Source organism: Dromaius novaehollandiae, chromosome 1, assembly GCF_036370855.1.
Source record: "Dromaius novaehollandiae isolate bDroNov1 chromosome 1, bDroNov1.hap1, whole genome shotgun sequence".
NCBI lineage: Eukaryota > Metazoa > Chordata > Aves > Casuariiformes > Dromaiidae > Dromaius > Dromaius novaehollandiae.
The window spans coordinates 216,877,543-216,891,934 of record NC_088098.1 but is presented as its reverse complement, the minus strand read 5'-3'; the positions used below and the strand labels follow the sequence as shown (position 1 = coordinate 216,891,934).

At 60.4% G+C, this 14,392-nt stretch overlaps 1 protein-coding gene across 2 annotated transcripts; it reads right to left on the bottom strand.

Annotated features, from left to right (window-relative positions):
- Positions 1 to 780: 780 nt before the first annotated feature.
- On the bottom strand, positions 781 to 7,266 carry P2RY6 (pyrimidinergic receptor P2Y6). 2 transcript variants are annotated; one of them, XM_064505232.1, is made up of 2 exons: positions 7,231 to 7,266; positions 781 to 2,471 (listed from the first exon to the last, which is right to left on the bottom strand). In XM_064505232.1, the coding sequence occupies exon 2, from the start codon at positions 2,428 to 2,430 to the stop codon at positions 1,444 to 1,446; it is 987 nt and encodes a 328-aa protein (XP_064361302.1). In that variant the 5' UTR covers positions 2,431 to 2,471; positions 7,231 to 7,266; the 3' UTR covers positions 781 to 1,443. The 2 variants fall into 2 exon arrangements, with proteins under 2 accessions (XP_064361302.1, XP_025953727.1); XM_026097942.2 differs by lacking the exon at positions 7,231 to 7,266 and adding an exon at positions 3,698 to 3,751.
- Positions 7,267 to 14,392: the final 7,126 nt, after the last annotated feature.

Genomic DNA, 14,392 nt, shown 5'->3' with positions numbered 1-14,392 from the left:
AGGAGGCAGAGTGACCCGAGCGAAGGCGGGGTGCGGATGGGCCCCCCCAGCCCGGCTCCCTCCACCCCCGCTGCCATCCGTGTGGACAACTTCTAGACTGAAACCAGATTTCTCCAAATCTGAATATTTTGCGCCCTCTCCTGGGTCCGGGCGGAGAGGCCGTGCCGAGTCCGGCCATCCGGCACCCCGCTCGCTTTTCCTTTGTTTGGGAAGAGCTGGGAGAGCTGCGAGGGTCCCGTCCCGCTGCCACGCCGCCGGGGCCGCCGGCAGCCGAGGGGGCCCGTCCCCGTCCCGCCGCCCGGGGACCGTGCCCAGACCCACGGGGGACTTCTGGGGACAGCGAGGGGGGCCCGGGCTCACGAGCACCCAAAGGCCATTTAACAGTATAGTCCCCATATAGACTTGCCCTATAAACCACCGAACAAGGCTCTGCGGAGAGCGATAGAAACACCCCATGTGCATGTATACCTATATATACCATACGCCCACCTACAAACACTTTATAGATATGCACAATGTAAATAGGGTGGAATATCCTATATATAGGACGCATATATAGGATAGAGAATATCGGTGAGGCATATTCTGCGCCGCGCTGCAAACCTGCCCCTGCTTAGATGTAGCTGCTGCGCCAACGGCACAAATACATACGTATCTATAGGTGCAGATGTGCATATATATATGTATCGCATGTGTGTATGCATGTATATATGTGTGTATTATATGTATATGTGTCTATGTGTGTAGATAATTGTGTATAGGTATTTGTGCACATATATGTATTTGGAAGGGGGGAGGTTTATTATATACATGGAATATATGGTCCAAGGCGGGCGGGTTTCACCCATATAAAACACGATCCTTTCCTTCATTTTAATACGATCAGAGACATTTTCAAGAATATTAACTCCCGCGAACGGCCCGGGCAGGTGACAGCGCTCGCGGCACGCCCGCCGCAGCCCCGCGGGTCCCGGGAGACGGCCAAGACCGTCCGTCCGTCCGTCCCCGAGGCTCAGCCCAGCCGGGATGCGGCGCTGCCCGCATCTCCGGTGATGGAAAACTGTTTCTGCGGCAAAATGTATCGAGCCTAAAGGTCCGTGAGCGGGGACTGCCCCGCGCCGGGCTCACCCCGGCCCGTCCTCCATCCCGCCGGTGGCATTGGCAGACGCACGGACGAGCCCTCCCCGGGGCTCCCGTGCCCCCCGTTTGCTTCGCCGGCTATTTACAGCGCCCAGTTCTTCACGGCGGATGGGGAAACCGAGGCAGAGGGGACAACAGCAAGTGCTGAAAGCTCGAGAGATGTCATCCTCCTCGCCCTGGATGGAGGCCCACCACCCCGGCCTCCAGCTGATGCCACCTCAGCTCCGTCGGTGGTGGCTCAAAGCCAAAATTGCTCCGTCTCCGGCCCCGGCGCTGCCTTTGCCGGGCCGGCTCCTTCCCCGGCTACGAGCCGTAGTTCACGCAGTGGTCGTGCCGCCACTTGGAGCTCACCTTCTCGAGGAGGTAGCGGGTGCTCTCCCGAAACTTGCGCTGGGTGAAGTAGAAGAGGATGGGGTCCAGGACGCTGTTCATGCTGGCGAAGGGCCGCGTGCACTTGTAGGTGATGGCGAAGGCCTGCAGGGCCGGGCAGGGCAGGCCGGGCGAGGAGCGGACGATCAGGTAGATGGTCTTGGTGAGGTGGAAGGGGAAGAAGCTGACGGAGAAGACGATGACCACGATGACGATCATGCGGATGGCCTTGTCCTTCTTCTTGCGCACGGCCAAGCTGATGAGCTCGTCCTTCTGGCACAGGATCCTGGTCATGCTGCAGTAGCAGGCCAGGATGGCCACGAAGGGGAGCAGAAAGCCGGTGACGGTCAGCGTGATGCCGTAGGGGAAGTAGCTGGCGGAGCGGTCGGGGGGGCTGAGGTCGTAGCACACGGTGCGGTTCCTCTGCGTGCCCGTGGAGGCGAAGACGAAGGTGGGCAAGCACTGGGCGATGACCAGGAGCCACACCACCACGCACACCAGCCACGTGAGCTTCTTGCCCTTCTTCTTGTGCCAGGGGGCCAAGGGGTGGCAGATGCCCAGGTACCGCTGGACGCTGATGCAGGTGAGGAAGAGGATGCTGCTGTGGAGGTTGGTGTAGAACTGGAAGCGGACGAATTTGCAGGTGAAATCCCCGAAGGGCCAGTAGTCCTTCTGGGTGTAGTTGTAGATGAGGAGCGGCAGGGAGCACACGTAGAGCAGGTCGGCCATGGCCAGGTTCAGCATGTAGATCATGGTGCGGGTGAGCACCTTGCGGGACAGCCAGATCTGCCCGATGACGACGGCGTTGAGGGGCAGCCCGATCACGAACACCGCCGAGTAGACCAGGGGCAGCAGGACCTGCTTGAACTCCTCGTGGAAGGTGCACGAGTTCCGGGCACTGACAGCCGTGAAGTTCTCCATGGTCCCAGCCCCACCGCCAGGGCCTTCTCCGTCGGCAGCGCCTGTGAACGACAACCCACGGCAGCCCCGGTCAGCAGCGGGTTGTGCACCATGCGTGGTCCTGAGGCCACGTCTTCCCTCCTGAGTTAAACCCAGCTTCTGCCCCATGATGTTGCACCATGCCACCACCCCGGCCTTCCCCGTCGTCTTCCCCGGCTCAGCTCTGCCGGATCGTGCCCTAGAAACGCCCCTTTTCCCCATCGATTTAGGGCGGTGGGGGATCTCCATCCCCGGGGCAGGAGGCCACCTCGGTGGCACCACCCGAGGAGCTCGCGGCCCACCAGGTTTGCACAAGACCCAACAGCCCCGATCCCAGAGCCGCCCTGGAGATGTCCGGCGCGGTGTCCATGGACGGTAGCGTGGCCGCAGCGTTGCCTCCGCTTCTGCAGGGGGTGCCAAAACCCTACGGCCGCGCCAGGCTGCCCGGCCGGGCTGAGCACCCACGCGCTCAGCGCCTGTCCCCCGAGATGTTTGGGGCTGGTGTCTCCTGCCGTTGAGTTGGGGAGGTGGGCGAGAGGACAGCGGGGGCCGGGGGCAGGAGCGGTGCCGGGGGGAGGCCCGGCGCGGAGGGATGAAACCGGAGCCGGCTTCGCCGCCAGAAAGGCTCGCGCGCCGTAAAAAGCAAGCGCCGAGAAACTCGAGAAAAGCCAGCGGCTGCCGCGAAAGCGGCGGCCCCCGCGGTGCTCTTCGTGCTCCGCCACCGCCCTCCTGCCTGGCCCTGGTCACCTCACTTAGCCTCCGGGTGGGCTGACTTTGCACAGACCCCAGCACCCCACTGTGCCCCCCTGCGCCCTCCTGAGTCCCCCTGCACCCTCCTGAGCCCCCCAGCACCCCACTGAGCTCCCTTGCACCCGCTGAGCCCCCTGCACCCTCCTGAGACCCTCAGCACCCCACTGTGCCCCCCTGCACCCTGCTTTGCCCCCTGAGCCCCCCTGCAGCCTCCTGAGCCCCCCAGCACCCTGCTGTGCCCCCCTGCACCCTACCCTGGCTCCCTGCACCCCCCTGTGTCCCCTGCACCCTCCTAAGCCTCCCTGCCCCCCCGTCCCCCTGCACCCAACCAGTCCTTGCACCCTCCTCTGCCACCTCGGAGCTGACAGCAGCCCCAGGGGGGCCGTGAACTGCCCCATCCCGGGGTCCCCGGACCCCCAAGCCGCCTCCGTCCCACCCCCATGGCACCCATCCCGCCGCCGGCACCCATGGGTGCTCCCGCCGTCCCCAGCGTGCTCACGGGATCGCTGCCACGGGGAAGGTGGCCCTGGGGACCCGCCGGGCGCTGTGCGCTGCCCGCGGAGCAACGCTTCCTTTTCCTGCCCCACGGCCCCGAAACGAGGAACAGAAACCCCGGGACGGGGCGGCGCGGTGGGGCCCCCCTGGCACGGCCACGGGCCGCCTGCCCCCCGCCCCGACACGCGTGTGGGCACGTGCACACGGAGGCGGCCACGTGCGGTGCGCCGGCACCCGCGTCGACACAGAGCCCGACGCACACGCATGGGCGCGCGTGCACACGGAGCCACACGCACGCACACCCCCAGCTCACAGGTGTGCACAGACCCACAGAGGTGAACACGCCAACACACGCGTGCACATGGACCCACACGCATGCACACGCCAACACACAGGCCTGCACATGCTTGCACACGGGCATGCACATCCCAGCACACGCATGCACACTCATGCACACAGATCCATAGGCATGCACATCCCAACATGCATGCGTGCACATGGACCCAAACGCACGCGCACGCTCATGCACGCAGACCCACACGCGTGCACGCCCCAACACACACGTATGCAAATACATGCACGGCGACCCATCCACATGCATGCACACGGACCCACATGCATGCACTTCCCAACACACATGAATGCACATGGACCCACACGCATGCACACACGCATGCACACGGACCCACACACATGCACGCACACATGCACACAGACCCACACGCATGCACATCCCAACACACATGCATGCACACAGACCCACACACATGCACATCCCAACACACACGCATGCACACACGTCCACACCGACCCACCCACATGCATGCACACGTGCTCACAGACGCACACGCATGCACATCCCAACACACACGCATGCACACGGACCCACATGCATGCATGCACGCATGCACACAGACCCACACGCATGCAAACATGCACACGGACCCATCCACATGCATGCACACACGCTCACAGACCCACATGCATGCACACTCCAACACACATGCATGCACACAGACCCCCCCCCACACGCACGCACACAGACCCACACGCATGCACCCCTCCACGCACACGCCCGCGTGCCGTGCCGGTGGCGGCACTCAGCCAGCAGCACCCGTGGGTGCCCCGGGCGAGCTCTGCAGCCGCGGCAGCCAGCTCCGGGCGCCGGGGCAGGGCTGGCAGCGAAAGCGGCACGACCGGAACGGCCGGCTGGCCGGGCCGCCCGCCGCGGCCGAGGCTCGCGGTCGGGGCTTGCCCTCGCTTTCAGGCTCCTCCGCTGACGTTCCTGTGTTGCAAAGCTGGGCACGAGGAGGGCACCCAAGGGTGGGGGGGGGACAGAGCCAGCCGAGGCGGCGGCGTTGCTCCCGTCACCCCTTCCCATCTCCTTGCAGCCACCTAAACTTTCACTGGAGCGGGGGAGCCTGCCAGAGCGCCCGCCGAGCACAGCCTCGCTACGAGACACCAGAGAATCCAGCAGCCGCTAGCGCAAAGCTGGGGCTGTGTTGGCGCTGGGTCTAGCATGTCGCTTTGGTTTTAAGGCCGACCCTTTGCAAATTAATCGCGGGAGCCAAAAAGTTGGGGCCTAGCGGCGAAACGAGGATGCTCTGAGCAATGGGTGGAAAAAGGGCCCAAACCGCCCGGAACGCCGGGTTTTTTTTTTTAATGGACATTTTAAGGAAATGGTTTTTCTTAGCTTTTCACCGCCGGCGTGCAAATACACAAGTTGATCCTCCTGAGCTTCGCTTTACTGGGTCCAATGGGGCTTGTCACAAGTTTTACCCTTCTCGATCCGTTTTTAACTCCGGTCTTTGCTTTTAAATCGCATTTTTTAATGGGACGGAGCGCGACGGGCCCAGTTCTCCTTTTTGGCGGAGGTGGAAGCGAAAGCGCCAGGTCAGCGTGCTTTCTCCCCAAAAAAACGGGCGAGCGGGGGCTGCTCCCGCGCCTGGCACGTGCCGAAACCGCGGTTTTCCCGCGAAGCCGAGGCGCCCGGCGAGCCCCGCGCTGCTGAAAATGCACAGGGATAACGGGATTTATCCAGCCGCGGGGGCAGAGCCGTTCCCTGCTCCGCTTTTCCCTGGTCCATGAGCGTTTCTGTCTGTCTGGGAAAAAAAATGCACAGGAAAAGCCCTTGCTGTGGTGGGACCGGCGGCTTCCTTTGCACCCGGGATTAGCCAGGGAAAGGCGATCGGAGAAGGGGGAAAGACAGAGCTGCCGGAGAGCCGGCCGTTCTGGTCGGACCACGCCGCCGCCCCGGCCTGCCCCTGCGCTTTGTTTCGCGGTGTGAACTCGGAGCGGAGGATTACGGCACGGCAGGGCCCTTCCCGAAAGGGAGCCGGAGGGAAGGGGAAGGTTTCCAAGCTCGCCCGGGCTCCCCGCACGGCCCTTCCCTCCGCTGCCGGAGCTAAGCCCGCCGGCATCCTCCGCTCTTTCCTGCGGAGCCGGGAAGGGCAGGAGTTAATCCCGTCACGAGCTGTCCCAGCCTCTGCTGGGAATTTGCTGGCTCCGGAGGGGAAGCGGCAGCCGGGAGAGCTCTTCCCCTGGTGCCGCGCTCGCTGCCAGCGGGACCTTTCCAGGCTGCGGAGCACACGTATAGCTGCAAGCGCCTATACGCGCACGTGCACCTATACGCACGTGTATAGGACCATACACATACACAAACACGCACATACCCGTAGTCACAAATACACCCGTAGCTTCACCCACGTGCACGGGTGCATGTATGTACATGTGCACACACACACATGCATATACATGTTTACAAGCATATACACCTCTATAATGTATATACAAATACATATACACCTCTGTACCCATGTGCATACACCCCCATACATATATATACACCTCTATACATATATATAGATGCCTCACAGGTATGCAAACACACACAAACAGGTATATCTATATATATACACCCCTCTATACATATAAATGTATAACTATACATATATACATGTACATATATATAGATAGAGATACACACACACATGTATACACACACACGCCTGCCCCTGGCAGCGCCTCGAGCCGGTGCCGGTGTCACCCCAAAGCCCAACCGAAGCGCTGCAGCCCCGCAGGACCCAGTGCGGTTCGGTTCAAGCCTGTCCAGTTCAAACTGGTCCAGTTCTCTCTGGACTGGTCCAGTTCAGACTGATTCGATCCCGTCCAGTTCGTTTTGATCTGGAACGGTTCGGTTCGATCCAACCCAGTCTGGTTCAGTTAGGTCTGATCCAGTTCGCCCCGATTCCGGCTGCTTTGGCTCAACCCAGCCTGCTTCAGCCCCAGCTGGTCCGGGTCGGCCCGATCCTGTCCGGTTCGGTCCGGCCCCAAAATTTGACCCGGTTCGTTTGGACCCGGTCCAGTTCGGCCTGATCCCATCTGGTTCGGTTTGACCCGCTCCGGTTCGGCCCGACCCTTTTGGGCTTGACCCGCTCCGGTTCGGCCCGATCTGCCCCTGCTCCGTTTGACCCGGTTCGGTTCGGCCGGAGCCGACGCGGCGCGGTTCGGTCCTGCCCTCCGGTGCGCGGCACTTACCGGCAACGCGATGCACCGGGCTCGCAGCGGCGCCCGGCCCCGGGGCCGCCCCGCTCCTGCCGGCCGCCAGCCCCGCTCCGCCCCGGCCCGCCCCGCTCCGCCCCGGCCCGGCCCCGGCCCGGCCCCGGCTCGGCCCCGGCACCTGCGGGGGAGGACGGGGAAGGGTCTGCAACAGCTGGATGGGGCAACAGCTGGATGGGGAGCTGGGACAGCTGAATTATGGGGAGGGGCAGCACGTAACATCTGGATATCGGGGTGGGGGCTGCAACAGCTGGATCGGGGTGGGCTTGGGGGGGGTGCAACAGCTGGATTGGTGGGGAATGGGTCGCTAACAGCTGGATCAGACGGTGCAACATCTGGGTTGGGCGGTGCTGCACACAGCTGGGCTGCAATAGTGTCTGCAAGCAGCTGGATTGGTGGGCAGCGGGTCTCTAACAGCTGGATTGGGTGGTGGCACCGCAAACAGCTGGATGTCAGTAGTGTCTGCAAACAGCTGGATTGCAGATGGGTGCCGCAAGGGTGAACCTCTGGGGGTCTGGAGACCCCCGGGTGCGAATAACATCAGGGAGGGTGGCGGGAGGGGGGGATCTCCTGTGCAAACAGCTGGATGCCACAGGCAGAGCCCCCACCCACTGCAAACAGCTGGAGGGGGTCCGCTGCAGCGGCCGGGGTCTGGCTGAATGAGAAACAGCAGGATTGCGTGGGGCTGGGTTGCTCCCAAATGCAAACAGCTGGATTGCCGCAGATGCAGGACCCCCCCCCCGCCCAAATGGCTGGATTTTGGGGAAGGGTCTCGCGGCAGCAGCGAGCAGCTGGCTGGCAGCGAGGGGCTGGGCCGGGTGGCGCGAAAACGGCCGCGTTTGCGGCGGGGAGAGCGGCGGCGGGCGATGCCTTTGGTACTTATTAACCAGGCAGTAAAAGCCCCGGCGCTTCCTGCGCGCGGCTATTAAAGTGCAATAATTAAAGGCGTCCGGGGGACACGGCGGGTGTGAAAGGGCCCAGGGATGCCAAAACTGTGCAGGACCGCGATAAGGCTCGTTTTCCCTTTGAAATTATTCTCCTCCATCCTTTTTTAGCCAGATGCTCCCTGGCATCGTCTCGTCGCGGAGGATCCGGCTGGATCCCAGCGCTGCCCATCCAGCTGCAGGGGGGTTTCGGGCAGGAGGAGCCGGGCCTGGCTGCCGGGAAGTGGAGCGAGCTGGGTGAGTGCTCAGCCCGCGTCGCGCCGGGATGCTGCAGCCGGGCTGGATGCTGCCGCTGGCTCCCCCGGACAACGCGGGCTTTCATCGATCCGGGCCGGAGCCCGCGGCCAAGGCGAGCGGCGGCACTGCAGGGGAGCGAGGCGCTGGCAGGAGCGACCCTGAATATTTGCAGCCGCAGTAAGGCTGGAGCTGTCCCTCTGCTCTGTGGGCTTCCCGGGCTGGGCCGAGGATTGTGCCCTGGTGAAATTCCCGGCTCTGTCAGCTGCCCCTGGGGAAGCGGAAATCGTGGGAAAAAAAGCTGTCTGGTCCCGGAGCAGAGCAGAAAACGCCCTGTGCAAACATGCAGAGCAGGCTTCGGTGGGAGCCCAGGGCTTTCCCCGGTGCTGCAGCAAGCCTGCTGGGGGCTGGGGCTGTACGGGAGGAAACGCGGCTGAGAACGGACACAACTCACTCCAGCGATGAGCTACCAGCAAGCTGCTGCCCTGCCCCAGGGCTGCCTTCCCCGGGGGCAAGCTCTGCCGAGGGCGAACCAACATGTCCCCCTGCCTCCTCGCCCCGCGGGTGCTCTTGCAGGTCCCCAAGGTGAGCGTGTCGTGCCCAGCCGTCCCGCCGCGGGGACACTGTAAATAGTGCGAGAAGCGCGAAAGAAAAGCGCCGCCGTGGCTGCCTGCCAGCCCCCAACCCCTCCGCTCCGCGTGGCAGCAGGTCCCACCGGGCGCGGGACGGCTGGGCAGCGGCGTGTCGAGCCCAGCCCGGCGTTATCCGGAAAAAGGCAGAGCCTAAATGACGTTTTGGGGGCTGAGCGAGGCTCTGAGAAGCCAAACCAGAGACATCCGGGGGCAGAAAGACTTTGTGACCCTGGTTTTAAGCTGCCCGAGGAGATGAGCAGCTTGCAGTCCGGCCGCCCGCTGCTTGCGAAGCTGGAGGGCTTCTGGCTTTCGTTATACGAAAGCAGCCGTGGGGTCTTATCGCGGCAACCTGTAAAACGCTCCAGCTTTTGGGAATTTCCCATTGTTTCCTGCTTCCTTTGAAGCCGTCCAGGTCACGGGTGGCTGTTCTGGCCGAACGCAGTCGTTGCGAGAAAGCCAGCGACGTCTGGAAGTGAATCAAACGGGGGCTTAGTCCTTTCCCCGCCGCCTCCTTCCCTCTCATTATACGATAATTCACACGGGTCTTTTGGCAGCGTGGGCAGCGCTTGGGATAATCAAAAGAAATTTCCTCCCGGAGATGTCATCCGTAATTACGGATGGGCAAAGCGCGGAGCGCTGAACCCCGTCCAAGCCCCATTTGCGGCTCCACGTAGCTCGGCCTGGTGGTTGCTGCTGCGTTGGCTTTCCGAGCAGCTCCGCGGCGCGAGATGCGACTCACCTTTCCCGTTCCGGCTTTGGATGGGCCCCAGCTTTCGCTTTGTGTCCCCTTGGCAGGGATCCCGGGAGAGCCACGCCGGGGTTAAGGCACGGAGCTCTGACTTGCTTCCCACCAGCAAATCTGCTCCGGAGAGGTCTCACCCCGAGCCGGCCGGTGCCACATCTGTGCCACCACGGCTTTCTTTGGAGATGGAGCCTGCAAAGCGGCAGCCGGCGATGGGGTGCAATGTGCGGTGATGGATCTTCTGGGGATCTTCCCACTGGGACCTTTCCCTTCCACCTCCACTGACCACCAGTGATCTTGGGCTCCCCGTGTTGTCGCTGGAGAAATGGGAGCTTCAAGCACAGCCATCATTTTTACAACCCGTTTCACCTGTGCAGAAGGTAGACGGAGCTCCTCGGGGAAAACGCTTGGGCAAAGTTAATGACCTCAGCCCTGCGTTCTCCTCCGGCTCTGCTGAATCGAATTAGTCCCCGGTAAAAAGGCCTGGCAGCTGGGGCTGAATTTGGCCTCGCGAGACGTTTCGGCTGCCTGTTTTCTGCTCCGCCGGCTGGATGTTTCCAGTAATCACATTACGGCTGGTGGCAGGCCACCTTGGTGGCAGCCGTCTGCTTTCTGTGCCCGGGGCTGGATGCGGCTCTGCGCCCGCCTCGGGCGGCTGCACCTTCCTACGAGGTTTTCACGCTCTTCCCGGCAGGGACAGCGCGGATGGAGAAAGGCGGGCCTCGCTGCCAGGGAGAGCCCAAAATGACCCGCTGAACATCCAGAGATGGTGAAGGAGGTTGCCCTGAGGACAAGGTGATGGGCAGCGGCTTTTTGGAACCTTCCCCCAGTACCAGACCACCTGGAGATCCTGCACCCTTCACACCTTGCCTTGGACTCCTTGCTAAGGTGGAAGATTCAGTAGAGACGGCTAATGATTAGGCGACATTTGATTTCACCTTGCTCTTGTTTTAACCATCCACCAGCAAAGTCTTCCCCATGCAGCGCGGTTGAGAGCTTTGCTGTTGCACCCTCCCTAGACTTGGTCAAAGCAGCGGTGTTCTGGCTTGCTGCCCCAACACAAACATTGGCACCAAGAAGACAAACCTGTAGCAACTAATCAAATAAATGCAAAACCCTTTCTAGCAGAAATACTGAAGGAACTGCTTTCTTTGGCAAGACTGAAATGAGCCCTGGAAACCAGAATTTCCCCGGGAAATGGGTCAACACGCTCAATGTGTGTTTGCAGCTGGCTGCATTGCTCCTACTGCTCCACTGGTTGTGCCACGCACAACCCTGAGCCCTGCGATGTGCCCTGGGGTGCCTGGAGTGTTCACATGGGGGTGGCAAAGTGGGGGGCAAAGGATGGAGAGAAGGTCCACGAAGCAGCTGGAGACTGAGGTCTCAAATGACACCTGCACATGGGCAGCTAAGCTGTTTTGGAGAGTCCCCAGATGGATTTGTTGGGCAGAGATGGTGTTGGGTGGAAAAGGTCTTGTCCCCCAAGCTCCATTCTGATGGTGCCCTCTGTCGCCTTCCACAATCGGTGTTTGGCATCGATTATGATATGGATCCTACTGCCTGGGATGGAAGACCCAAGGGAGGGGAAGCCTTCTGGCTGCTGGACATTTGGGCTGGAAAAATTGGCGCTAGGTTTAACCTTCCACCCCCAGTGCAAGGAGCTTCGCATGAGTCCCATGCCCACATTTCAGGGGACCCAGCCCAAATTTTCTGCTGAGTCTGATGAAGTCCCTGTAGCCGACTGTGAGTCCAGAGTACCCATCCTGCCAGACCTCTGTGGAAGCTGGGAAATTTTGCCTTTTCTGGGAATTTAGAAAAAAAAAACATTTATTTCAGTACAAGTGGAATCTAATCTACAAGTATCCGGCATCCCTATGTCTCAGTGTTTCTCAAGAACTGTGTGTTTCAGCCCGTTTTCCTCTCGGACCTGCTCGCTTAGAGCCCAGCAGACGTCAGCAGTGGAGGATGGGGAGCTGATCCTCTCCTCCCTCAGCGCACAGATGATTAAACCCTTTGCAGGCTTCCTTTCCTCTCACCGGCACACCCTGATGTGCCTTGGAGGCTCCGAGTCGCTTCCTCTCATTGGTTTTCTTTTCTCTTAAGGCCTGAATGAACTATTCGTGGGTTCATGGATCCTGGCCATGTGTGTCATTGCTGTCCTAGGCAGAACCACCTCGCAGGTGTGTCCTGCAGCATCTCTCCATTCCCGTTGTTCATCCTTCCTTCATCCACTATTAATCTGCAGGGTCAAGTTAATGAGAAGACACCAATGACTTTGGGTGTATTTTTAAGATGCCGGATCTTTAGGGGGTTGGTGAAGGTTTAATTTGGACACGACCTGGAGGGACCCTCAAGGGAGCTAAGCCAGGACCCCAGTGAGGCGTGAGCAGGGCTGGGGGAGCTGGAAATGAACCCAGCTGAGTGCCGAGGTCCCTCAGGGTGAGAAACCCACCCCAAGCCACCCCGCAGTGATTGCTGGGTTTGGCTGGCTGGGGAGATCCAGCAGGGAACCCGAGCACCCTCTCCCACCACGCCGGCTCCTCCGAAGCTCAGACAAACTGCCAAGATGAACAGCAGAGATAGGAAGAAGAAAGGAAGAGGGAAGCAATGGCCAAGTGCCACAGTCACCCTGGGAACTGTCCTCTTTTGGGGATGAGACCCCCATATCTATGGGTTTTTGCAGCCAGCAAGCCCCAGGGCTTGGAGCTGGGACACGCAGGGGTCCCATGAAGGAGATTTCCTAGGGGTGGGATTCACTTGGTGGCCTTCTTTGCTCTTGTCCACCTCCACTGCTGTGAGGGTCTGCAAGAGGAAGGTCGTGGGCTCTCACTACATCATTGTTACAAATATTGCACTTTCTCCTTTTTAGGACAGGGTTGGGGTTTTTGAATGGAAACATCTCTGGATTTTGCATGGGTAAGTGTAAAGCAAACACCTCCAGGTTGGCCATCATCACTCGTTCAGCTCCTTCCCCTCCATCCCGTGCCAACATGTCCCCCCCAGCCCTTCAGGATTTTCACTCCTCTGCAGTTCTTCCCGTCCCTGGAAGGCCCCAAGCTCCTGACACATGGATGTCCTGAATGACAATATATTGAATGGCAATAAATTATAAATAGTCATTGTCCCCATCCAGCACAATGGGGCACTGTGGTGTGGAGCAGAGATGTAATGAGGCATGGGGACCCAGCATCCCCATGCAGGTACTGGGAGAACTGGGGTCTTCCAGCAGTCCACAGAAAAGGTCCAGATACCAGGTAGTAACAAAAATAAGTCCAAAAGCAAGTGGCCAGCCCTGGGGGAACTAAGCTGTGCACAGTCACCTGGGCCAGTAGCCCATCTCTAACAGTGACCAGGATGGTCCAACGTTGGGCATCCCCACCGTCCTGCAAAAGACCCACCTCTCTTCATCCATGTTAACTCTGCTCCCTGTCATGATGCCTCCAGAGGTCCTGGAGGTCTACCTGGGGTGTCCGTGCTCTCAGCAAGCCCAGCTGCACCAAAGGGTTTCTGGAGAGGAGCTGGGTGGGGGTGAGCACGGTCAGGGTGAAAATCTCCCTCTGCTACCCCAAAAGGGACAGTAGAAAACCAGCTGGGCTGCTTCCCCTTGCAGCGAGGGGTGCAGCCTCGTTAACCCTCATAGTGGGCTCTGGAGCTCCCTACGAAGCAGGGGCACCAGGCACATCCCAATCCCAGCCCATCCCAGAGCTCAGCTCTCCTCGGGGTGTCCGCAGGCGCTCGGCAGCAATGTACGCAGCCGAACGTGTGCAGCTGCCGGTGGGAGCTGGCCACGCTCCCAGCTCCCAAGGGTTGGTAGAGGAGCACACCGTGTCCCTTCAGCTCGCTGCCTCCGGGCTCCTCTGTTGCCTCTGGTTTCCGGACTGCGTCCGCAGAGAGGGGTGAGGAGGTCAAAGCACACGATGCCTGCAGGTACCTCTGCTATTTCCCATGCGGGAAAGGATTTAAAATAACTTCCCCCCCAACTTGTTACAATTTCCTCGATCGTTTGTTTGCTTTGGCCGTGGTGCCAGAGGCAGAGCTCCAGCTGGAGAGATTTTCCTCTGGCAAAGCAGTTGCCCCCGAGTCACAACCACTCGACAGCCGTGTCACCCACTCTCCTGGGGCCAGGGCTGCCGTGTCCTCCGCAGCCCGTGGGACCAGACGTCTGGCTCCCGGCCTTGGAGATGGGCCGGGGAGAGAGGCTGCACTGCAGCCCGAAGCAAATGCAAATATTGCTTCCCTTTTAGCTAAATACCTTGGGGTGGGAGATTGGGAGAGTCCTGGCGATGCTGGGGTGGGTGCAGATAGGTCATTTCAGCATCTGCTAATCACCTGCCTGGTCATTCCCCACCACTTGGGTCTGATGTCTGGACTTAGCCAGAGCTCCGAGAAAGAGCTGGAGAACCTAAATCGGTTTAGGAAGCATTAGCCTGATCCCATATTACAAGGGCACAGCATTAATCAATGCCTGTCTTAGCACAGGCTGTGAGGCCTTCGTTAGATGGAGCGAGGGTGAGAAAAAGGGAAGGAAAAGAGAGGTCAACATGAGCTGGCAAGAGGAAGGGAGATGTTGTCTGCCTCCGTTCAATATT

What these genes read in the sequence shown, in the direction of transcription:
- P2RY6 (XM_064505232.1), bottom strand. Translation starts at nt 2,430, where the DNA reads ATGGAGAACTTCACGGCTGTCAGTGCCCGGAACTCGTGCACCTTCCAC.